At 40.1% G+C, this 24556-nt stretch overlaps 1 protein-coding gene and 20 non-coding genes across 34 annotated transcripts in view; 14 read left to right on the plus strand and 7 right to left on the minus strand.

The window, feature by feature from the left end:
* The window catches only part of LOC121954249 (LIM domain-binding protein 3-like), a 64593-nt gene that overhangs the window by 23300 nt on the left and 16737 nt on the right, over positions 1 to 24556 (minus strand). For 9 of the 14 annotated variants that reach the window (XM_088086148.1, XM_088086156.1, XM_088086154.1 and 6 more), the window contains 3 exons: positions 9125 to 9276; positions 4965 to 5034; positions 3307 to 3497 (listed from right to left, as the gene is read on the minus strand). In XM_088086148.1, coding sequence (XP_087942274.1) covers positions 3307 to 3497; positions 4965 to 5034; positions 9125 to 9276 — 413 coding nt within the window. The remainder of the gene's footprint in view (positions 1 to 3306; positions 3498 to 4964; positions 5035 to 9124; positions 9277 to 24556) is intronic. The other 5 variants (XM_088086162.1, XM_088086155.1, XM_088086153.1 and 2 more) reach the window with 1 other exon arrangement.
* trnat-agu (transfer RNA threonine (anticodon AGU)) lies at positions 14001 to 14074 on the minus strand. The gene has a single exon. It is a non-coding gene; the product is annotated as a tRNA-Thr (tRNA).
* Positions 14330 to 14403, plus strand: trnat-agu (transfer RNA threonine (anticodon AGU)). Its single transcript has one exon. It is a non-coding gene; the product is annotated as a tRNA-Thr (tRNA).
* trnat-agu (transfer RNA threonine (anticodon AGU)) lies at positions 14639 to 14712 on the minus strand. The gene has a single exon. It is a non-coding gene; the product is annotated as a tRNA-Thr (tRNA).
* On the plus strand, positions 14852 to 14925 carry trnat-agu (transfer RNA threonine (anticodon AGU)). The gene has a single exon. It is a non-coding gene; the product is annotated as a tRNA-Thr (tRNA).
* trnat-agu (transfer RNA threonine (anticodon AGU)) lies at positions 15846 to 15919 on the minus strand. The gene has a single exon. It is a non-coding gene; the product is annotated as a tRNA-Thr (tRNA).
* On the plus strand, positions 16031 to 16104 carry trnat-agu (transfer RNA threonine (anticodon AGU)). The gene has a single exon. It is a non-coding gene; the product is annotated as a tRNA-Thr (tRNA).
* On the minus strand, positions 16340 to 16413 carry trnat-agu (transfer RNA threonine (anticodon AGU)). The gene has a single exon. It is a non-coding gene; the product is annotated as a tRNA-Thr (tRNA).
* Positions 17210 to 17283, plus strand: trnat-cgu (transfer RNA threonine (anticodon CGU)). The gene has a single exon. It is a non-coding gene; the product is annotated as a tRNA-Thr (tRNA).
* Positions 17785 to 17858, plus strand: trnat-cgu (transfer RNA threonine (anticodon CGU)). Its single transcript has one exon. It is a non-coding gene; the product is annotated as a tRNA-Thr (tRNA).
* trnat-ugu (transfer RNA threonine (anticodon UGU)) lies at positions 18106 to 18179 on the plus strand. The gene has a single exon. It is a non-coding gene; the product is annotated as a tRNA-Thr (tRNA).
* On the plus strand, positions 19483 to 19556 carry trnat-agu (transfer RNA threonine (anticodon AGU)). The gene has a single exon. It is a non-coding gene; the product is annotated as a tRNA-Thr (tRNA).
* trnat-ugu (transfer RNA threonine (anticodon UGU)) lies at positions 20524 to 20597 on the minus strand. The gene has a single exon. It is a non-coding gene; the product is annotated as a tRNA-Thr (tRNA).
* Positions 20917 to 20990, plus strand: trnat-ugu (transfer RNA threonine (anticodon UGU)). Its single transcript has one exon. It is a non-coding gene; the product is annotated as a tRNA-Thr (tRNA).
* Positions 21334 to 21407, plus strand: trnat-agu (transfer RNA threonine (anticodon AGU)). Its single transcript has one exon. It is a non-coding gene; the product is annotated as a tRNA-Thr (tRNA).
* On the plus strand, positions 21648 to 21720 carry trnat-ugu (transfer RNA threonine (anticodon UGU)). The gene has a single exon. It is a non-coding gene; the product is annotated as a tRNA-Thr (tRNA).
* trnat-ugu (transfer RNA threonine (anticodon UGU)) lies at positions 22009 to 22082 on the plus strand. The gene has a single exon. It is a non-coding gene; the product is annotated as a tRNA-Thr (tRNA).
* Positions 22447 to 22520, minus strand: trnat-agu (transfer RNA threonine (anticodon AGU)). Its single transcript has one exon. It is a non-coding gene; the product is annotated as a tRNA-Thr (tRNA).
* On the plus strand, positions 22734 to 22807 carry trnat-agu (transfer RNA threonine (anticodon AGU)). Its single transcript has one exon. It is a non-coding gene; the product is annotated as a tRNA-Thr (tRNA).
* Positions 23823 to 23896, plus strand: trnat-ugu (transfer RNA threonine (anticodon UGU)). Its single transcript has one exon. It is a non-coding gene; the product is annotated as a tRNA-Thr (tRNA).
* Positions 24475 to 24548, plus strand: trnat-agu (transfer RNA threonine (anticodon AGU)). The gene has a single exon. It is a non-coding gene; the product is annotated as a tRNA-Thr (tRNA).

Raw genomic sequence — 24556 nt, forward strand, 5'->3', positions numbered from 1 at the left:
ACCTAAAGGAGAGTTACCATGACGACCGATACTTTTTACTCAGACGACACTCAAACTCGTTAAAAGTACATGAGCTGTACTAGATCCATCCCAGCTTGATTACTGGCCTTGAGCTCGGAGGCTCAAACGTGTGCACTTCCATAGTGGCTCAACGCGTTTTTTTTACTATTTTGCTAAAAATAGCGAAATAGTACGTTTGTGAAGTACTGAGCAAACGTCTGGATAAATAAAAAGTTGATTAAACTGTTAAGTTTTAGGTGATTTTGTGAGCGGATGTTTTGGTGCAGAATAACTGTTATTAAACGTGACAGGAGGCGAGTAACTGAGATACAGATGATCATTTTGGGGGTGAGGCTTTCCTTAAAGTCCCGAACACACCATTTGGGTTCCTCAAAAATAAAAACGATATTGTGATCACTAATGTGGATGTTGAAGAAATAGCTTGAAAGTGTGTTTTTTTTGGCTCTGTATCCTGTTTCAGTATGTTATCTTTTTTTTCTACATTGAATAAATACGCTCAAATAAAAGCAGCAGGATTTTTTTTGCGCCTCAGGCTGTGAGCTTTTGTTAATGTCACATTTCCATATTGATTAATGTTTGTGTGTTTGTGCTCTCTGCTGGAGCTGCTTTCACAAAGAGATCAAACCTGCAGGTTCAAAATTAGACGGCTCAGTATCACAGCGCCTATCTGCATTTTCACCGGTGTAAAAGCTATAAAAAATCCAAAAATATATCAGGTTTCCTCTCTAACAGATGTTTCACAGACACAGACGCATTTATAACTTTGAATGGAGAAAAAGGCTGATTGTGCTTTAACCCTTTGAACCTTTGAAACTTGGTTGAATTTAGTTTTTTTTCCAGAAAAACAACAAATAGGGAAAACTTTAAAAAATAATTCTTAAAATTACAATTATAATAATTCTATAAAAATTATTTTAAATACGTCATTATATTAATAAGAAATATCATTTTTTGGATATTTTTCCCTAGCTTTTATATCCATATCCACATCCACTAATTTCCACTAATTTCTTGCAGTATTTATGAGACATTTCCAAGTTAACTGATGTCGCTCCGAGTTTCAAAGGGTTAAAGGGATAAAATGATGAAATGACCCCTGTGACCTGTGTGTATTTCGGAAGATAGAGACTGTGTCGCACTGCAGTGTCAATGTCCAGAAGTAAGACAAGGGCAGCCGGACTGTGTGTGTGTGTGTGCATGTGTGTGTGTGTGTGTGTGTGTGTGTGTGTGTGTGTGTGTGTGTGTGTGTGTGTGTGTGTGTGTGTGTGTGTGTGAGTGGGTGTGTGTGTGTGTGTGTGTGTGTGTGTGTGTGTGTGTGTGTCCAGAAGGTTCCCTGACCTTTACCAGCAGCCAGAGGAACCAACAGGTGTTTGGCCTCTTCAGTGACACAGTAACCGAATCACACTGTGAACTGAGGAAACCCCACAGGCATGCTGGGTAACAGTGAGAGTGTGTGTGTGTGTGTGTGTGTGTGATTATGAATAGTTATGGTAACAGTTTCACACACTTCCCTCCCATCAAGTCGAGTCAGTTTTATTTATAAAGCGCCAAATCACAACAAAAGTTATCTCAGGACACTTTTCAGGTCGAGACCTTTACTCTTAAACCATCACAGCTGTGTAATAGTACACAGTACAAATACTCTGTTACAGCAAAAAGCCCTGCACTCCATTATTTATAAATCTGATCTGTTATTATTTATTAGTTGTAGTTCATGTTTTGTTTATGGGAGATTTTAGGAAACTGAATGTTCTGATGCGCCCACTTTCCTCCTTTTTTGGGGGGTTAAAGGTCAGCGGAGGTTTAGAGGAGTTTACTCTGAAATCAGATGAAATATTTCTCTTACTGAGTCTCTACTGAGGTCAACATGGCAGGACAACGTTGCTGAAAGACAGCAGGAATCTCAGAGGTGGAGCTGCTGGAGGTTCAGAAAAAGCCAAGTCTTTTTTTTTTACAGTAAAAATTTGGGTTTTAATGAGACTAAGGCCCAAAACTGCTGCCGTGGTTTGAGGTTTGGGTCACCTGTGATGTGAGAAACGATGTGAACCACGTGACGTCTTTTTGTCGCACAAAGATTTAAATGTTTCACACCTTTAATTTTGGTTTGGACCAAATCAAGTTAAGAAATTAACACGTGGTGTTTTATTGCATTATCTCCTCCTAAAACCAAAATAATAATAATTATAATTATAATATTTTAAACTCTGTCTAACACAACAGGCTGATGAAATGTAGGATTAAAGGCTAATTTTGTACTAAACTGAGAATAAGTGAAGAAAGTCTGAACGTCGCAGCAGTTTGAGCAGTGACGCGTTCACTTACTGAAAAAAAAGGATGTGATGAGTATTCGCTTCCTCCTGCTTCTTTTCAGACATGAAGGACTTAAAATTTGTTAATGTGTCCGATGGGTATTTTGATTTTGTTTTTCTTGCTCATATTTCATTTTGTTCTCCTATTTTATTTGTCATGTTCAAAATGAAGATCTACCTAACTAAATAACTAACTAACTGTCCCCCTCTCAGCGCCTACCAACCCCATGATTTAATAAAGCACTTACATTTATCTGTTTATTTACCTTTTTATTTCCCCATGTATTTCTTCCTCTCTAACCTTTAAACATTTTTTAATTTTTTAAATTTTTATGTACAGCCATAAAAGGTCGCCCACATTTTAACAAACTACAGAGGGGAACACGAGAGGCCGCAAGAAATCTTTTATTGTTAACGTAGATTCCTGTTTCTGCTAAATTCTTCCACATTTTAACCACCATTTTAACATTAACTTAATATTCTTTTAATTTTTAATTCCTTTTTTTCATCTTTATTTTATTTAAAAAATATATATATATATATATATATATATATATATATATTATTTTCATTTATTTACTATTTTATTTATTTTTAATGAGCATGTTTAAACAAACTTTTCTTCTTGGAGGAAATTTTAACAGAAAACTGGTTCTTTTAGAAACTTTTTAACAGTAAGTGCACTTCTGTGACCCTTATGCCCTGCACTAACTAACTAACTAACTAACTAACTAACTAACTGACTAACTGACATAGAGGCTGAGGTGCATTTGAACGGTGATGAAACTACTTATTTTCTAAAAAAAACAGCATGAATTAAATCATAAAAGTGACGGAGCAGCAGAATCTGACACTGATCTGATAAACGTGGATCTGCAGCTCCTCCTCATCAGCTGTTTACTCCCTCCATCTATCAGCAGCTCCTCCTCTGACAAACAAACTCCTGCCACGTCTCGTCCTCTGCGTCTCTACGTACCCGGCCGGCCGTCCCGCCTGAACGGCTGCCATCTCCCTCAGAGTCTCCTCTGAGTACAGGCCGATGGGGGAGTTATACTGCCTCCTCTGAGCGGGGCTGACCGCCGCCCTCCTCCCGGGAGAGTCGGCCTCTGCGGGCCCCGAGGAGGCGCTGCAGGCCGACAGGCGGCCGTTCACCTGCACTGACTGAGGCTTCAGGTGGAGCAGGAGGGGGGAGGAGACGGAGGGGAGGAGCACAGAGTATCTGATCAATATGTTTCATTTAAGAGCTCTACTGTACGTGTTGTCTTATTAATATCTTATTTTTTTAAACAATAAGAGGGTTTTTTTTTTTTATTAATTACTCTTAATTAAAATTACTCTAAAAATTGCAAACACCATAGGTGTATTTGTGGATTTCGCTCTTTCCTAATAAAAACATAAATGTAGCAGAGGACCTTTATTTTGACAAAATTTAAGACTTTTTTTTCCTTAAGTTGATGCAGAAAAGGTAAAAAATAACCCCTAAAATTCACCAGAATGCAAAACATGCTAAACATAAAACAAATGTGCTCTGGACAAACACAAAATCAAGTTTTTTAAAAATGTGATTATCAGCATCTCCACTACCGTCCCCACTAACTTACACCTGTTATATAACGTTTAGTTCACATTTTATAACCTAAAAATAAATGTTACTTTTATTTTTGACATTTGAGTCATATTTTCAATATCATATTACAGTAAACATAAATAATTAAAGACAGTATTATTATCTTGTTAATATCTCTGACTGCTTCTCAGTCTCAAACTGTTTATATCATATCAGAATTATTTCAGTCTATATATGTATTAAGCATTATGTATATGTATGTAAGATCATTTTATTTTGGTGGAAGATTTTTGGGTTCATCCAGTTACTTTTGAACATACAGGCGAATCTGTCTTGTTGTATTATTATTTATTTTCTCAGATAACGTGGATTAAGTCTTTCTTCCACCAGGAGGCGACATCTCAAAATGTTGAACCGGTGTGACTGAAACTGAGAGGATGGAGGCTGCAGGGAGTCCACTGTGTGTGTGTGTGTGTGTGTGTGTGTGTGTGTGTGTGTGTGTGTGTGTGTGTGTGTGTGTGTGTGTGTGTGTGTGTGTGTGTGTGTGTGTGTGTGTGTGTGTGTGTGTGTGTGTGTGTGTGTTTCTGCTCTCTCACATGCAGCATTTCATTTATTTGTTTTCTTTTGGCAGATCAGGGCCGAGCTGAATCCCCCAGATTTTATTGTTTTGGGAAGAAAAATTAATCTGTATATATGCTGCCAAATCTCTACGATTCGCTGGCTGAGAAACAAAATACAGTAACGAATTTACAATAACGGAGCGGCTGCGGCTCGGAGGGGAGAGCAGTCGTAAAGTCTGCGTCCTTGGAGCCCCAAATTGCTGTGCCACCAGTGTACGATTGTGAAAGGGTCAGCGGCATCTGCAGGGTGAAGCGTTTTAAATAGACGCTATAAACTAGAGAGGCGCTCTATAAATACAGTCTATTTACCATAAAAGCAGACAGTCGAGCACTGTGATGTGAAAATATAACATTTGAATGTCTTTCTGTCGTCATCATGAAATGAAATCTCACGGTGGATTTGAGGATCTGCAGCTGTGTGCAGAAATGCATTATGGGTGAAGTTACCTGTTGGTGAGGGATCAAGGGAATAGCAGCGTCGATTCTCGGTGTCGGCATCATAACGGGACGCTTCGCCCTGCAGGGAGAAAAAAAAACAGAGGTGATGATCCTCATGTGAGACGACTGTTTTGTGAAAGTGATATTAGTTAGTTACAGTTATTACTTTCTTTTTTTATTCTGTTTTTTTGTCTCAATTTTTGTTTTCAGTTCACTTTAGTTTCAACTAGTTCAGAGAAGGTTGAATTTTTTTTTACTAGGAACGGTTTTGTTTTTTAAAATAATTCTTTTAAAAGTCTGACTTCCTTTGACATCTAAACAAAAAGTAAGGCTGTATTTAAAAGGTCTAAGACTTTGCAAAGACTTGGGTATTTTGCAGGGTCCCTTTTTGCAAGATTATGGACTAGATTCCTTTTGGGATTATTTTCCATCCTGCTCCTGCTGGAAAAAAATTACACCAAACTCCCTTTAAGAAATATAATATATTAACACTTCCTTACGTGTCCGCAGAAACACATAACTCAGACACACTGGTTAAAAAGGCTGATATGTTGACAGTATTCTTGTAAATTCATAATCAATATAATCCATGAAAATGAAATGAATTTGCATACAATTCCACAGTGTCTATTGGAGCATATATATGTATATATATATATATATTTCAGTGTCTTTATTAAGACAGATTAGTATTATAAACCTCATGTCTGCCAAAGAGAGTTCAAAACATGTCAGTGTGTAGAGAGAGCACACTAAATACTTGCGGCTTTAGCCCGCTGAAGTGAAATGTTTGTGTTTTTAATACTTCAGACATATTTCCTGTATGTTCTGGTTGTATTTCAGTAAAGAGACTACTGAGAAGTAAAGATGTATTTTCTCTATAACCTTGCTAAAATAAAGCACAGTACTGTAAGTTGCAAATTTATGTTGCAATTTAAGGTGGAAAAATAGTAAACCTCATCTCTTATTTTTTGATGTAATCTTATTTATAATCTCATATAATAAAAACTGAAACTCCGAAGATTGTGTTGTGTGAATGTGAAACCATGAGCAGTTTGCGGGCCTTTTATTTTATCCATGAGGTCCTTCAGTATGAGGGTCACCGTGACGGAAACGCTGTGTTTACGGATCAACTGAAGGATGCTCAGAGAAAATAAACAGTGACTCTGAGTGAACATCTCTTATTCACCGGAAGAACTAGGCAGAAACAGAAAAACCTTCAAACCTTTTCAGCTACAAATAAAAGGAGGGGAAGGTCAGGGCACACTTAAAGAAACTGTGCGCTTCATGGTCAAGAAGTATTTCAAAGAGTTAATGTAACATGTTGATAAAAGCCGACCCGTCTGCAGGAGAATTCAGCTCAGATGAACTCAGCAACATCATAACAAGTGGAAGAAAACAGCTCAGTCACCACAAGCAAATGTTCACTCTGCAAACCATGAATATGTTACATTTGCATGTTTCATACGGATAGTATCGACGTTTATAAAGTGACGTAGTTTATTTCCTGCTGGACTAGTGCCACAAAAATGTTTTTATAACCAAGACATTGCTGTTTTTCCACCGGGGCACTTGTTTTCCTTTACTGTAACATTGCTGCAACTCCTGCTGGGATACTGCAACAAAAAGCGGTTGTTTTTTACAGAGACAGCTCTGCATTTCCTGCAGAGATAGTGCTATTAAGAGTCGTTTTTTTTACAAAGACATCACTGCGTTTGCTGCTGGGAAAGTGCCAGAAAAGCACTTGTGTTTTACTAAGAAATTGCTGCATACCTTTGAGGACTGTGTAGAGTCTGTACCTGAACCATAACCATACTTTTTTGAGCTGAAAAGTAACCACAGCACTGTTGAAACATGAAGTTTCGATGTATCTGCTACATGATAACATCCAAAGTTATGTGTCCGTCTGCTTGGGCGTACGATGCAAAGAGGATTTTCTGGTAATTGTATTGAAGAAAAGGTTGGACGAGGGACACAAATTTTACATTCTGCATGTTGATTACAGTTGACAGTTTCGGTGGAAAGAAAACAGTTCCTACATGAAGCTGCTCGCAACGTCTGTGGATTATCTTCAGGAACCGGGTCATTATTTCTGCAAAGAGACATCGCTGTTGAGTTTTTAAAATGTGTTTTTAGCGCTTTGAGTGCCGTCTAGTTCCATTACATTGGAGAGAAGGTCGACATCTCCAGCACTCAGCAGCTCACACCAAAACAATCTGTTAAGTGGAAAATGTTTTGATTTTGGGTGAACTGTCCCTTTAAAAGAAGTGCACTTCGCTGTTTGGTTTGGAATGAGCCCTATAACGGCAGCCAGATGTCTCTCTGACAATCACACGTTCATTACGGTCACTTTGTGCGGCGGCGGAAAACACACACAGTGACCCTGAAAGGAAAATTGATTGTATTGTGTGTTATTGTGCTCTCTGCAGTGTGTGTGTGTGTGTGTGTGTGTGTGTTTTTTGGGACGAAGTGCGAAGGGTCAAACAGCCTCTATTAAGTCCTCCGCTGTGAGTCAAAGCTTCACATCTATTTCCTGACCTCGTGTCTGGCGCAGTCCAACACAGGCCACCGTCCACTTCACGCTCATAAAACAACACGAGCGACATGAAAACTTCATGAGAAAAAACCCTCGCCGAGCGCCTCCTCTTCATCGCCCCGAGGGTTTGCGGTTATGAGACTCTGCTGTGGACCAACATTCATTTCCTCACTGAGGTTATCAGATTCGTCTGTCAGACACCTTCAGGGGAGCAGCGGGAAGATTTCAGTCTATTTTAGTCCTGACTGACACCAAAACAAGCAAATGTTGGACATCTGCAGCTGCCATCTTTCCCGTTTGTTTACCCTGCAGCACTTAAGACACCCAGCAAGCACAAATCCTCCACTTTGAGTCTAACATCACAGCAGCAGAGCAGTGCTGTATTTAAGTACACGTTTAACCCTTTAACACTTGAATACACATCACTTTTCTTGTGCTGCGTTCAGATGCCTTTTAAACGTTTGGACTGGTTTGATTTCTTTGGAAAACGAGAGGTACGTTAACATGAAATGTCCAACAAATTTCAAGAACAGATATGAAAGAATAAATTAAGTGTGCACACTTGTGCATGCTCCCATGAAAATGTATTCAATTACCTCCACATGTGACGTTTCGGGCATTAACCCTTACTCTCACGCTTGATCCAGCACCTAGTTTTTATCACTTTTGGGTGTGCGCGCTGCTCGAACTTTCCTCTACAAATTGCAATAAACTAGTAGATTTCGACTCAGATGAGTAAGTTTTCTGAGCTCTGGGATCGTTTCTTTCTTTTTATAAGTCATATGATTTTTGTGTGTGGAATATCTGATTAAAAGAAAATCAATGAAAAATTTAAATGACCAAATAAGAAATTAGTAGATTTAATTGTTAATTGTGATTTAATTTCATATTAACTGTTTTGCAACAGTCAAATACCTTGTATGTCTAAATGTACTTGGCAATAAAATCTGATCTGTGATTCTGATTCAGATTTGGAAAATTATATTTAAAAAGCTTGGAAATTTTTTATTTTTTATTTTTTTACAAAAAACTAAATTTATAATCATCATACTTTCATCTTTACATCTAAAATTATGTCACAAAGTTACAATATTTATCAGTAACCCTCAGGTTATTTATTTATTTATTTTGTTTTTGCCTTCCTTTATTCACTATTTTTTGATCATTTTTTGTTTGTTTGGTTGGGTTTTTTTTTTACTAATTTCTTGCAAATTTTAGGGTCATCTCTTCTCAAGGTGCTCGTTGCCTTCTTCCCATATTTTTGAAAGAAAATGAGCAAATTTGCTAAGCTTTCAAAGGGTTAAATTTGACACCTAAATGCAATCGCCAGAAGTAAAAAACTTCCGTTAATCTTTAAACAAACAACACTACAGTCGCCTCAACGACAAGTTTGGCTCGATGACATTCTGACGTTTAAATTGTTCACAACCGCCTTTTTTAAGATGATAAATTCTTGATAATTATCATTAGTATTAATATTGTTATTATTTTATTCTATATTTTGAGTTTTTTTTTTTCATGCCACAGCATTTTTCAGCAATCACAGACATAAACATGGGTGCAATATCTGACACATTTTCCCAAATTTAACTGCTTTTGTGAGACACTGGTGAAGTCGATTGTTGGTCCTTACTTTGTCATGGTGAGTGCCAGGTTGTAGTTGGCCATCTTGATCTTATTCTGGGCTTCAAGGTGAGTCATCCCGTCAGTGCCGACGCCGTCGATGGCGACGATGACATCACCCTGGACTAGGTTGCCCTGCGCCGCCTTGCTGCCTGGAGTGATCTGTCCAAACACAAACACAGAACAAACATTTAAAATCCTTAATCAAACACATCTGGATCCCATTTGGAACATTTGGTTCCAAATTTCTGGCTTGATAAAAGAACACATCTGCAAAAAAAGTCCACTCCTCCAGCCTGGTTTGAAAAATAAAGACAAATAAAGAAAAATAAAAAGGTAACGTATCCTGTTTTCATGTGATCTCCTTTCAGATACGTCCTGAATGGAGTTCAGGTCACACCACAGGCCAGCGCACACGTCAATCTGCATCTTTCGATTACTTAATCACAAAAAGCTTCACGGAAAAGGTCCACTGTTCACATGAAACAATCAATCAAATGGGAAAAGAATTAATCAAAAAGTTAATGATTAACATGTCTGCACGCTAAAGTCCCTTAATCTGAAAATCCACCTCAGGAGCCGAGTTTTGACCCTCATTCACAACACGGTTACACAAACAGAACGGCAAGTCTGCGCTCAGAAGTCCTCAGAGGGGCCGACCGTGACGCCACTGTTTGACATAAACTCTAAAATGCTGCAAATCCTCCAGAAATCTTTAACTGAAAGCATCCAAAATGTGTATAAAATGACAGAATACGACTTGAGAGGATCAACGACTGTCAAGGGAAATCATCACGTCAGTCGGGTGCTGCTGGGATTTGAGCTGCAGCTCGCCCTAAAAAAAAAAAGACACATTAACACCAACCAGAGTCCACGAACCAGATTCCCGGAGATAAACCTGCTCCCTTCTTTCTTTTTACGTGTGATGATTAGCATGAAATTGTGACTTCGGTTTCTGAGATGTGAATAATGTAACAAATGACTGGTGATGTGTCTTAAATCCGATACTTCTGCGGTGACCGGCATGACCATCTCCGTGTGTACTAGATGCACCGAGGGACGCAGCCTGCTTTGCCGAAACCGGTCAAAGAGATGACAGTCAGAGAAGGAGGAGAAGCGGTGCAAGAAACACTCCAGCTCTTAGCTTGTAATACATTTTTACTATAAAAAAATATGTATGTTATAATATATAATACATAATATACAATAGGCCTATTTTTACAGTACAAATTGGGGTTTTTAAACCGTCTCAGGCCCAAAACTGCTGCCGTGAGTCTTTAGAAACTGTCTGGGTTCATTTAGGCCTGAACCTGATTATTTGGACCCTGTACTGCAGGTATTTGGCCATTAACCAAAGTATTGGACCCGTTAAAATGTTGTCCGGATTTTGGTGTTATTACAGCTCATCCTTTGGGGAGCCTGAATGTCTGAACCACATTTCATCACAATCCATCTGATGGTTGCTGAGATATTTCAGTCTGGAACAAAGCGGTGGACCCACAGATTAGCTGCTAGCGTGGCTAAAAATAGTGACTTTGGGGGCGGGTTAAGTTCACAATGAATCTAATAAGCTTCGTGGATGACTTTGGAACCTCAAACCTTTTTAAAGAAAGTGAGAAGTTTGAACCATCGGACGAAGATTTGACCCCCGCCGGACAGACAAATGGACGCTGATGGAAACATTGAAACGGGTTCACCTTGTGACCTTTCACTCAGAGTCGCTCTGTAACCTCGAGGCCTCTGTGGCGCCTCGAACACAATGACGGGACGCAAGTGTTCGTGCCTGAGTGTTAAACCCCGGACAGCTGTCCACACACCGCTAACCCCCCGCTGACTCAACTCACTTTAATTACTCCCCAAAAAACCCCTCCTGCCCCTCTCTGCTCTGCCTCTCTCAGTCTCACTTCTGCATAATTTCCATCCACAGGTGTTGCACAGTCTCCAGTCTGAGTGACCTTTGACCTCTTTATCACGGGGAGAGAGTGGGAGCGGAGGCGGCGCAGGTGAGGTGAGGAAGGTGAGTAATGAGGTTTGAAAGCGGAGGAGGGAAAACTGGATGTGGAGGAAAAGATGTTGGAGGTGTGGGACGGGGAGGTCAGAGAGGAGGGGATGAAGGTGTAAGACGGGGAAATGAGGTGCGGGAGGACATGGAGGAACGGAGGGAGCAGGTGGACAAGAAGGTAGTGACAAAGATGTATGAAGAGAGGGAAAAAACACAGATATCGTGTGCACCAAAGCATTAAAGTAAAAAATATATGCACATAACTAGCACGACTGCCTCACAGTTGCTTACCTCTGCACACCAATGAAGTCTGACTCACAGTTTACATCAATATCTGTCAAAACATGGACCTTTTAACACACATCTTCCCCCGGCGGCACAGATTTATACAGATGCCATAGTTTTAACACCGACAACTGAGATAAGAGTCACAAATTCAGTATCTGACTGTCTCCCTTTCTGTTTCTGAGCAACTAAGCAATGGCCAGAAAGATGTCTGTGTATGTCTCAGTCATCCAGGTCGGGGTAATCCGAGGTTTCATTTTAAAGTGGAAACTGGACTTGTTGAGGTTTCTTCAAGATGTTTCACAGCTAGAAAAACCCTCTCTGAACAGAAGAGGTGGTCTAAACACCATTAATCACCCATCTACAATGCAGCTCTGGATTCTTTCCATCAGAAATCCAAACACAACCTCAAACTCTAAATCATGTGACACCAAGGACCCAGAAATGACTCTTAGAGTGTCGTCAATCGCGCCCTCACTCACGACCTTCGAGTGATACTTTGATCATTAGCATACCGAAGGTCGACGTAGGCTTTATACTCAACTTTTAGAACTGAAAAAGCCTTTTGGAGAAGAGGCGAAACGTCTTCAAGAAACCTCAACAAGTCCAGTTGCCACTTTAAAAAGAAACCTCGAAATGGCCAGAAAGGTGTTTCTGCAGAACATTATGATGTCATGCTGAAACTGACCTTTAACCTTTTGGATATACAATTTCATCACTTCATCAGATTATCCTATTAGACACCTGTGTGACATTATGTCACAACTAGTGTAATCATTCTTGCGTTATGGACAAAAACACGTTTCAAGGTCACATGACCTTGAAACATTTGATTCCCAAATTCTACACGATTCATTCTTGAGTCCGTGTGGACGTTTGTGCCAAATTTAAAGCGACTCCCTCACATTGTTGTTGTAATATCGTGTTCACAAGAGTCAGATAGACACAACGTCACAGTGACGTTTAAACACCAAAATATTATCGGTTAATTGTTGAGTCTGAGGGAATTCAGACTCAACAATTAAATCAACAAAAAAAAATCACCTGAAGGCGTTTTTGAGACGGATGCTGTCACAGTGGATTTGACCTTTGACCTGTGACAACCAAATTCTAATTAATTCATTGTAGAGTCCATGTGGACGTCTGAGCCAAATTTGATGGATCTCCTAAAAGGCTTTCATGAGATATAAAGTTTATGAGACAGATGTGAGGTCACGGTGACCTTGACGTTTGACCTGTAACAACCAAATTCTGATCAGTTCATCATTGAGTTCAACTGGATGTTTGTGCCAAATTTAAAGAAATTCCCTTGAGGTATCACCGGGATATCGGGTCACAACAATGAGACAGATGTAAGGTCACAGTGACCTTGATCTTTGACAACCAAAGTCTAATTAGTTCACTGTTGAGTCCACGTGGACGTTTGCGCCAAATTTGAGGATATTCCTATAAGGCCTTCTTGAGATATTGCATTCAAGAAAATGATACAGATATATTGACCTTTGACCACCAAAATCTAATCAGTACGTCTTTGAGCCCAAGTAAATGTTTGTGCCAAATTACGTAAAAAAACTCACCTTAAGGTGTTCTTGAGATAATGTGTTCAAGAAAGTAAGATAGACAAGGTCACGGTGACCTTGCTCTGCGACCTTAGACCATCAAAATCTTATCAGCTCATTGTTGAGCTTGAGTCAATATATCTGCACCAATTAATCTTCTGTCAGCTGACAAACACATTTTAGGGAGACATATCTTTGAGGTCATTATGGACAGCAGGATATTCACACAGTGAAATTATCCTTTAACCATCTGTTTGTCTGAACAGACTGCTGAGAAACAGGAGACGTTTGCAGGATTATCAGGAAATCCTGCAGTTGAGATGTGCATGAGACTGTACTATACACACACACACACACACACACACACACACACACACAGGGATAAAGGTTAAATAGCACTCTGACACTTAGCTGCAGCTCATCTCGCTCTGACTCATCTGGCTGACATTTCCACCGAATGCGGGTTAATGTAGCGTGAATGAAACATCGCCCCCTGGAGACGAACCGTTAGCTGCCGCTGACAGTGACAGACAGCAGGGAGCCTGTCCCAGTTTACACTCTGCTCAGCTTACTGGTGCATTTCCAGTTGGAAGACATACTGCACACCGAGGAGTGAGTGCAGGATAAATTCAGCAGAGCAGCTGGTGAAAGCGAGCACATCAGGAAGAGGTGCTGATGTTTAGCTGACGGAAGTGCATCATTTTATTCAACATTTGTAAAGCTGTTTGTTCACATCAACAAACAAAAGTTGCGTTTTCATTGTTTCTCACCAAATCTCAGTGTGTGGATCCTTGAGGTTTCACAAACACGTTGAATTAATTTCCAGCAAAGTCGAGTTTTTAAGAGTTTTAACTCCAGTGTTTTTTGCATCCATGATTACTGGCTTGTAGTCTTCTTCTTTTTTGTCTTTTCTGGCACATTGCAGCATATTTTAGCACTCTACCGCCACTTGTAGGTTGGTGGATAAATGTGAAACCACTGGCAGGACTGTTACCATGTCTCCTGCATGAGGTAAACATGTGTCAGAGACAACAACAAACAGGCACTGCTGGGATTTGAACCCAGGATCTCCTGTTTACTAGACAGGCACTTTAACCAACTAAGCCACAGCGCCTCTTTATGTTTGTCTTTAGTATTTTAAGCTCTAATTATATCAAAAAAAACATTCCTAAACTAGTGAAGATGTTAAAGACTGAAACATTATGCTGGTTCAGAGCTCAGTGTCTGTTGGTTCAAACTGTTAGTTTTCCTAAAATCAAACCAAATGATCGCTTCATCTTTAAATAAAGAAAGAATAGAGTCACTATGATGAAGAGCCAAGTATGTGACGAGAAAATTTGATAATAAACTTTTATCCACAGCATCATCAGGTGCTGTGGCTTAGTTGGTTAAAGCGCCTGTCTAGTAAACAGGAGATCCTGGGTTCAAATCCCAGCAGTGCCTCACTGTTACAGAAGTTCCCTCTAAAGACAAAAACACACTAAAGCAACAGAAAAGATGAATACTCCTGTTGTTTCTGACAAAACCTCACTGTGTCTTATCACACTTAATCTATGTGATATGGCAAGAATAACATTTAGTATGTTGAATTTATTATGCTCAATGTACAGTCAGATTTTGCAGTTTTTTTGTTGGGCACAGATTTGGGAAATTTTCTATATAATAGTCAATCTGATGAAGGCACTGCTGGGATTTGAACCCAGGATCTCCTGTTTACTAGACAGGCGCTTTAACCAACTAAGCCACAGCACCACTCTTTTTTAAAATTTTATTTTATTTTTTCTTTTTGGTAGACACTGTCTAAAGGCTCGCTGATTAACTCACCAGGCTCAGCATTTTTAAAAAACCTGTAAAATCCAGGTAAAATAAACATTTACTGATAACATAATCAGGTGCTGTGGCTTAGTTGGTTAAAGCGCCTGTCTAGTAAACAGGAGATCCTGGGTTCAAATCCCAGCAGCACCTCACTGTTACAGAAGTTCCCTCTAAAGACACACAAGGAACATAAAACATGAAGAGTCAAGCTGTTCCTGCCAAAAACTTACTGTGTGCTCTGTCCTATATAGTATGGCAAAAAAGATTTAGTATGTCATATGTAGTATGCTACAAGTACCAGGATGTTCTTGCAAGAACAGCATCTGTTTTGGGCTATTCTGACCCACAATCCTCTGCACAGAGTAAGATACGTCACATCAAAAAGATTACAAACAACAACAAAAAGATAACAATTATAGAAAAATGCACATGAAGGCTAATCTAATGCAAACAACTTTTGAATCCAAAATGTTTCCAGTTATAACAAAGCAGCAACAGCAGAGCTCTGCGGGGTGATCTTCATCTCTGGCGAGCTCGACGAACAGCCATTTATTATATCTCCATGTGATAGATTATGAGAAAGAAGGTCAAAGTTCAGGGTGCATTGTTATAGAGAAGTACTATCTGCCAACTGAGTGCACACTGCATGTAACAGTACATACTTTGTAAAGACAGCTGCAGAACCAGCTAAAAGATAAAAGAATTGGTATGCGACTCATAACACATCCTTAAATTTAAAATCTGAGATCTGAGATTTCACTTTTTTTTTAAAAAAAAATGCTCAGCCCAGTGAGTTAATCAACGAGCCTTTAGACAGTGTCTTCAATAAAAAAATAAATAAAATTAAAAAAAAGAGTGGCACTGTGGGTCAGAACAGACAGAAACAGATGCAGATGTAGTAGAAGATCCTGGTACTTGTAGCATATTACATTTGACATACTAAATCTTTTTTGCCATACTATATAGTACAGTTGTTGGAGCACACAGTAAGTTTTTGGCAGGAAAAGCTTGACTCTTCATTTTTTATGTTCCTTGTGTGTCTTTAGAGAGAAGAGACTGCTGTAACAGTGAGGCACTGCTGGGATTTGAACCCAGGATCTCCTGTTTACTAAACAGGCACTTTAACCAGCTAAGCCACAGCACCTGATTATATCATCACTAAAGGTTTTTTTTTTGAGCCTGGTGAGTTAATCAACGAGCCTTTAGACAGTGTCTGCAAAAAAATAAAAAATAAAATACAATTTTAAAAAAGAGTGGTGCTGTGGCTTAGTTGGTTAAAGCGCCTGTCTAGTAAACAGGAGATCCTGGGTTCAAATCCCAGCAGTGCCTTCATCAGATTGACTATTATATAGAAAATTTCCCAAAGTTGAGCCCCACAGAAATCCTGCAAAATCTGACTGTTCTTTGAGCATAATAAATTCAACATACTAAATGTTATTCTTGCCATATCACATAGATTAAGTGTGATAAGACACAGTGAGGTTTTGTCAGAAACAACAGGAGCATTCATCTTTTCTGTTGCTTTAGTGTGTTTTTGTCTTCAGAGGGAACTTCTGTAACAGTGAGGCACTGCTGGGATTTGAACCCAGGATCTCCTGTTTACTAGACAGGCGCTTTAACCAACTAAGCCACAGCGCCTGATCATGCTGTGGATAAAAGTGTATTATCAAATTTTCTCGTCACATACTTGGCTCTTCATCATAGTGACTCTATTCTGTCTTTATTTAAAGATGAAGCGATCATTTGGTTTGATTTTAGGAAAATTAACAGTTTGAACCAACAGACACTGAGCTCTGAACCAGCATAATGTTTCAGTCTTTAACATCTTCACTAGTTTAGGGATGTTTTTTTTGATATAATTAGAGCTTAAAATATTAAAGAAAGACAAACATAAGGAGGCGCTGTGGCTTAGAAAACAGGAGATCCTGGGTTCAAATCCCAGCAGCACCTTCTTCAGATTAACTCTTATATGAAATATTTCTCAAAGCTGTAAAACATAAAGATGTTTTTTCTTCACACCAGGCGATTTAAGCTTGATGGAGCTTTTTAGAAACCACTGTTCATAAATATTCTGCATCAAATCCCAGCAGAAAGTTACAGAAATCATCTATTTTCGACTTTGTTGAGACAAAGTTAACAGCATTAAAAGTCCAACTGTGAACAACATGGATCAAAGATATTTGACCATGTTTTATAGTTATTAAAAATACACTCCATATTACTATATTGTGTCTGTATTTCAGATACAGCGCCTTTCAGCGAGAAAACGTGATCTGCTCTGTGCAACACGTCTGCTGAAATTACAAGAACTGCTGCGATCGGCTCGAGCGGCCGTCTGGAGATCTGCAGTGAGAGCACTTATCTAGACTCTCACGTTTTTAACACCTTTGACTAGAAGGAAATCTATATTTTCTTGATAGGCACACAGAAACCAGGTGCTGTGGCTTAGTTGGTTAAAGCGCCTGTCTCGTAAACAGGAAATCCTGGGTTCAAATCCCAGCAGTGCCTTTTAAAAATATCACCTCTTTATTGCTATGTTCACATTTCGAGCAGATGTGGCTCAAATAAGATCACAGCTTCATCACTCTGGACTACCTGCTAAAGCTGGGAAACACTACACGACTCTCACACCCTGAAAGAGTCTGGAAAGACTGAGAGCACACACTAACCTACCGGCTTAAAAACGGTGGATCACACACTTCATGACTTCGCCAGAGGACTTCGACTGAAGCCAACTGAACGCACCAAACTCTCACGACAACACTCACAAGAGCAGGAGTAAACATACGCCTGTCAAAAAAAGAAGAAGAGGAGAAACAACCAAACATGGATGCAGGAGGCAGGAGCGGTGTTTTCAGGAGTCACCAAAAGACACGGAGAAAAGCAGCCGGGTGAAGTCGTGGGAAGTGTGAAGTCTACAGACTGCAGAGGGAGCTCGAGGTGAGCGAATGTATGTTGTGGAAATGTAACATGCTGCATCCAAGCAGCTGAAAGAGCAGGAGCTGCAGAGGCGCTGTGGCTTAGCGGGTCAAAGCACCTGTCTCGTAAACAGGAGATCCTGGGTTCAAATCCCAGCAGTGCCTAAAAGCAATCCCCTCATTAAAGAAACACTCCTTCAAACTGTACACCGTTAGTGCCAGTTTGGACAACTCAAACCTGAGTCATCACTTTACTTCTGTTTAATTCATCCTGACACCCTGGAGCTGCTGTTCAGTAAATATTTGTCGTTGAAATTTCACTCGATTGGGAGAAAAACTACATTTTCTTGCTCCTGAGATCCGAAGCATGTTGAGCATAGCGAATGCTGCTCTGGCTGATGCTGAAGTGAGAGGCGCTGTGGCTTAGCGGGTCAAAGCACCTGTCTTGTAAACAGGAGATCCTGGGTTCAAATCCCAGCAGCGCCTCAAAGAAATCTCCTCTCTTATGAAACACTTTCTAAAACTGTACACCACATGGAGTAGAGGTCAAGAGGTTATTGGCCTGGCCGATTATCGAGGCCGATATTTGGCATTTTGCAAATTATCTCTATCTGTATTTTATTTTAATGATTGCTGATAAAATTAATTAATTACAGAATGCAAAGAAAGTGCCAGCATGGGAGGAACTTTTACTTTGTAAACCTCAGGGGGGGGCATTTTTATTTAGTCATTTTTTATTTAAATTTTTGACTTGCTCTTCCAATATCGGTTGACCCCTAATACTGAGTCTAAGGCCACATTTAGACGAAAGCAGCCCTACTAAAAACAGAAACGTCTTTCCTCTGCGTTCATGAATATGCAAAAACAACTGAAAACACTGTAGTATGGATGCCAGGCTGGTATCTGTCGGCATAATGACACACCACAGGAGAACGTCACGTGGCTGCATAAAGGCGCTCTTCTACAGAGCGGGGAGTGTAAACAAACACGAAGGCGATGGCAGCTCTGTGGTCCGCCATTGTCGTTATTGTGGTCCTCTTACTTGTTCATGGCTATTTGTCTGAAAAAGCACAAAGTCTGCATGCGCAAAGTGCAGCAGTGACGGCACTATTTTCACCGGATACACACACGCCACAGAAGAGGTGGTGCTTTCAAAAAACTACACTCTGAAACCTGCTTTGAAAAGTTTGAATTTCCAGGCCCCCAAAACATCATTGAGGTGTGTTCGAAAGGCCAAACCGCAACAAAAGTTTAACGTTTCATGCACGAACGATTGCCGTGTAAACGGCCTCGACGGAGGAGTGAAATCAGTGATTGGTAGTTCAGCTCAGTTCAGAGAAGAGAAACAAAAGTGTGGAAAAGTAAATAAGCCGCGGAAGTCAAGAGGAAACAAAATCAAAATGAACTTGTCGTTTGAGGGAAGAGTTTCTCACCACTGAGCTCTTCAGCTGAAACGTAATTGTTTGTGTTATTTGGTAAATCTTTGTTCTTTCAGCATCACACTGTGGTGTTAAGTGCTAAAATGGCATCTTGAGTCCTTCCTGTTGGACTCCTGCTTCCTTTTTTGATGACAAATACAGACTAGCGCCACCTGCTGGTGTGGAGAGTTACTTCCTCTCACGCAGAAACAGAACATAGCTGCCGATCAGCTGTTGGCTATAATGTTTGTGGTGTGTCCAGCTGCAACGTTTTGGCCAAGATACAGACGAAGTGAGGTGACGCAGCCGATGTCCTTCATCACCACTGCTTCTTTAATGTTAGTTTTGGTGTGTTTGGGTCTTAAAAATGAGGTGCTGTGGCTTAGCTGGTTAAAGTGCCTGTCTAGTAAACAGGAAATCCTGGGTTCAAATCCCAGCAGTGCCTCAACATTATAGACATCATGTCTTATCTTCTCTCAGCATCCATGGTGAAGATAAACAACTTTTCTGAAAGACAATCATTCATTTTGTGTTTTCGGTGGTGGTGGAGAGCACCAAAATCTCACATAGGTGCTTAATTGGACTGAGATGTGTTGACTGTGACGACCACAGCGTGTTATTAAAATCATTTTTACACATGCTACGTTTGACAGTGCTTCTGTAGAACCGACTTATCAAAGACATTCTGCTTTTATTTTTACAAATTAAGCAATAACTGCAGTTTTTCTTTGACAATCGAAATAAAAAATACCAACAGACCGATATAGACCGATATTTTTACATGCTGCTTTGTCTTTAATGTCTTTTCATTTGAAGCACTTGGTGCATGTAATTTTTTTTTTCTTGCTGCATTTTTTTGATGAAAGGTGCTACTAAAATATAGTTATAGTATAGATGTTATTATTATTATTATTATTATTATTATTATTAAAATAAAAAGACAAACAGTGCAAAAAAGTGCCTGTCTTGTAAACAGGAGATCCTGGGTTCAAATCCCAGCAGCGCCTCAGTTGAAAACTCATCTCTTTGACGGTGTTAAATACTCTGTGTCAGGCCTGAAGCTGCTTCAAATACTACATGCACATCATGGTAATAGTACCATGAGACGTACAAGTGTTCATCAGCCAGAGCATACAGTAATGATATATTACGTCGACCCATGAACTGCTCTGATGCATTCATCATCTTACGTTACTCTTCGGAGCTTCCTCCTTCGGTCATTCATGACATCACATAGTGAACAGGGTTCAACTTGGTCAGCAGTGGTTGAACAAGACATTGAGATAGGTGACTGGTGGCGCTAATTACATTCATCTGGGTAAATCTGGTCTTTGTAGAAACACTAATTTGACTTACACCTTAGATAAACAGACTTTTGACTGATAACATCAGGAATTATCTCATTGACAACAAGGCACTGCTGGGATTTGAACCCAGGATCTCCTGTTTACAAGACAGGCGCTTTGACCCGCTAAGGCACAGCGCCTTTTTGCACAAATTTGGGGTTCCCTATTTCTCACATTTCACAACTACATTGTCCCCCAACATGCTGGTCGTGTTGAATGCCTTGCTCAAGGAACCTTTGGATAGAAGCTGCATTAAAAGGAAGAAGCACCGTGGCTTAATTGCCCTCAAAGTGCTCCACATTGATGCATTTAACTTTAAAATGTGCACATTTTTCTGCTGGGGTAGCACCCCCAGTCAGCGCAGTCTAAGACAATTCTGCAGGAAACACTGAGTTCATCTTAGAAACGTCTTTATTATGAGAGCAACTTTTAATATTAGACAAGAAAACAACTAACAAAGGCGCTGTAGCTTAGCTGGTCAAAGCGCCTGTCTTGTAAACAGGAGATCCTGGGTTCAAATCCCAGCAGTGCCTCATTGTTAAAACCACCATGTCTACAGCAGATACATGGTAACCTGGTGTAGGAAATCTTCTTTCTTAATTTTAAACTTCTAATCAAACACTGATCTTTAAGATATTTTTAATCAAAGCAACAATTTTTGCAGACCCCGCTGATGCTTTGCTTAAGGACGCTTTAGACGGTGTCTGAACTGAGAATAAAGGATGCTGTGGTTTAGCTGGTTGGGATTTCACGCTGCACGAGAAGAGAAACTAAAGTGAGGAAAGGAGACAAATTACTGAAGTCAAGAGAGATCGTTACAGACGTTTGAGCTCTGGCTCTTCAAGGTTTCTCCGGTGTGTGTGGTCTGTCAGAGGAGGCGCTGTGGCTTAGCTGGTCAAAGCGCCTGTCTAGTAAACAGGAGATCCTGGGTTCAAATCCCAGCAGTGCCTCACTGTAAAAAAGCTGATGTCTTGTGGCAGGTACACATTAAACTGACATTAACAGTTGGACTTAAACACACTGTGGCTACAATTCATGTGTTCTGGGCCTCTGTTTGAGGTAAAAACTCTCCAGGTGACAGAAATCTGTATGAAGTTGTCAAAAAGGGAAACCTGAACACTTTGTTATTCTTATTAACATGGTGGGTATGAACGCAGACTTGCATAAATGAAGAAGACTGATTCAGACAAGGCGCTGTGGCTTAGTGGTCAAAGCACCTGTCTTGTAAACAGGAAATCCTGGGTTCAAATCCCAGCAGTGCCTCTCATCCTGCCAGCAGGGCCACCCTGATATACTGATGATCAGCAGGTATCAAGTTAAGGATGTTCATTATCAGTAAAAAATGAAGGGGATGTTAATTCTGCAGGTAAAATGTTGATTGATTATAGCACTGCATGGAGAGGCAGTGTTATGGCAACTCATCTGAATACTTCATCACAGTCCGTCCAACAGTTGTTGAGATATTTCAGCTTGTAACAAACATAAAAATATACTAAACTAATTTACAACCCAATCAGATCCAATCATGTTTTCCTAGAAGTACAGATGTGTGGTGCTGTGGCTTAGTGGGTCAAAGCACCTGTCTTGTAAACAGGAGATCCTGGGTTCAAATCCCAGCAGTGCCTCAACATGATCCTCTCTGTCTCTCAACTAATGTTTCAAATTATTAGATGTGTCACAACAACAACAGTCGGAGTCCATCATAACCACCAAGAACGACACACACAGCAAGAAAACAAATAAATACATTAATAAAAATTATGATGCACAATATTGATTTTTTTTTTGTTTGGTTGTTACTGATGTTATGTTTTATGTATTGTGTCCCCTTTCGTCTATGAAAATAAAAAATATATTTAAAAAAAAAGATGTATGTGTGGCACTTTAGTACAGAGATCTGTTTACACTAATGTCAGATGTGGGTTACCTCAAATATTAAGATGCTGATATCAAAGCTGAGGAGGTAACACAGGCTGGAAACCTTCAGTGAGGCACTGCTGGGATTTGAACCCAGGCTCTCCTGTTTACTAGACAGGCACTTTGACCCACTGAGCCACAGCACCTGTGTGAACTGCTTTTTTTCACACATGAAACACATTTTCTCACTACATATTTTAATTTAAGTGAAGTTTTACCTAAAAATGTTTCTAATCAAAGCAACAATTTTACTTGATTGAAAGAAAATCTCATTTTGAAGAGAATTTTTGCCCTTCGTGTATTCTGTAATACGATGGTCCTGCTCAACAAACCATCACAAAACAGGCACATAAAAACAAGGTGCTGTGGCTCAGCTGGTCAAAGCGCCTGTCTAGTAAACAGGAGATCCTGGGTTCAAATCCCAGCAGCGCCTCACTGTTACAGGAGTTATCCCTGAAGGTCAAGACAAAGTAACCTCAATGCTGTTTGCCCAAGAAGTTTAAGTTGAATTTGCCAAAAAGGTTTCATTCACCAACAAGCTCTGCTGGCTCTGATGCTGATGAACAGCTGACAACATGCACACTGCAAAAAGTACGACCCCAACATGAGGCAGCTTTACTTTAACCCTTAAACTGCATAAATTGAAATTGTGATATAAAATACGCCTAATGGAAACATCAGTTCAGAAAGAACTCCCACTTATTGCAAAAAAGTTTTTACGCTGGTGATTCGAAAAAGTCAGATTTTGCAAGTTTACATGATGCCATGACTGTGTGCTTGTCAGTAGGAACTGGCTCCCTCATGATGCAGCAGGAGCTACAAGAGCTGCTGTTGCATCACATAACTCTTCAAAAGTTGAGCGGATCATCTGGAAGTTTTGAATCCACAATTCCTCTGTGAAATCGCGGACTATCATCTCCCAGAAATCCCTCACATGTGGCCGCTCCCACGTATAAGGGACTCGCCTTACCATTCTCGGGCATAACTTGTGTGGCGGCTGCAACAGAAATAAACCTGCAGATGTTTCGAACACACCAAAAAACTAACGGTGATGAAAGCTGCCTCGAGGATTATGATGAACTTTGCATCAGACATTCATGTTCCCCTCAGGATGAACTGTAATAACTTTGTTGATCCTCTGACTGGATCTTCAGTGTTTTACATGTTCACTCCTTTGTTTAGGCAAAATAACGTCAGAACTAATGACTTTCTGATCAGCCTTAACTGTAGTTTGCATTGACTAATAATAAGAAAATGTTAGCATGCTAAACATCAGCGTGTTTGCACTAACCTGCAGACAGGATGTGAGGCGGAGGGATTGAACCCAACTAAGCCACAGCGCCCCACAATGCTGCAGCCAAAAGAACAAATTAACCAAAATTAGGAAAAAGAGAAACGCTGATGCAAGTGGAATATGTCAAATGGGGAGTCTGGGTCAAATGCAGAGAGGCGCTGTGGCTTAGCGGGTCAAAGCGCCTGTCTTGTAAACAGGAGATCCTGGGTTCAAATCCCAGCAGTGCCTCAATAACATCACTTCTTTCTGGCTTTGTTCACATTGCATACAAATGTTTAAGGCTGTTTATATCCGTAAACCATGGCTGAGGAAATGAGGCTGGTGCATGTGCGCTCAGCGCTGCAATGATGGAGACTTAGAAAACCGAATCAGGCGTTCGCACAGCTTCATAAATCTAATCAAAGAATGTGTACGCACATTTCTGTCTTTGTTTAAGCCTTGAATCTACACAGTTTTAAGCATCTGGCCCTAGATCTGATCGTAAAAACACTTCTATCTCATTAAAAATAAAAAAGACCTGGGTCTAACTGCTTGTTATGTTAATATAGCCAAGATTCAAGATTAAAAAAAGTATTGTTTATCACACAGTGACAGGAAATAGCCTTCAGTCTGGGGCTTAAAAAGCATGAAAAAGCATTCACACCCATCACGCTCACATAACACTCACAATCACACAACAGTCCCACAGATCAATAAAAACGTCTGCAAAGCTACATTGAAAAGTATCTTGCCTTTTAATTTTGCTGAATTTAGTTCAGTAAGTTTTATTATGAACTTTTAGCATCAGAGAAGAGAGACTTAACAGAGGCGCTGTGGCTCAGCTGGTCAAAGCGCCTGTCTAGTAAACAGGAGATCCTGGGTTCGAATCCCAGCAGCGCCTCAGCGGGA

Source organism: Plectropomus leopardus, chromosome 13 (genome assembly GCF_026936395.1).
Source record: "Plectropomus leopardus strain MGB_pleo_1.0 chromosome 13, ASM2693639v1, whole genome shotgun sequence".
NCBI classification, from domain to species: domain Eukaryota; kingdom Metazoa; phylum Chordata; class Actinopteri; order Perciformes; family Serranidae; genus Plectropomus; species Plectropomus leopardus.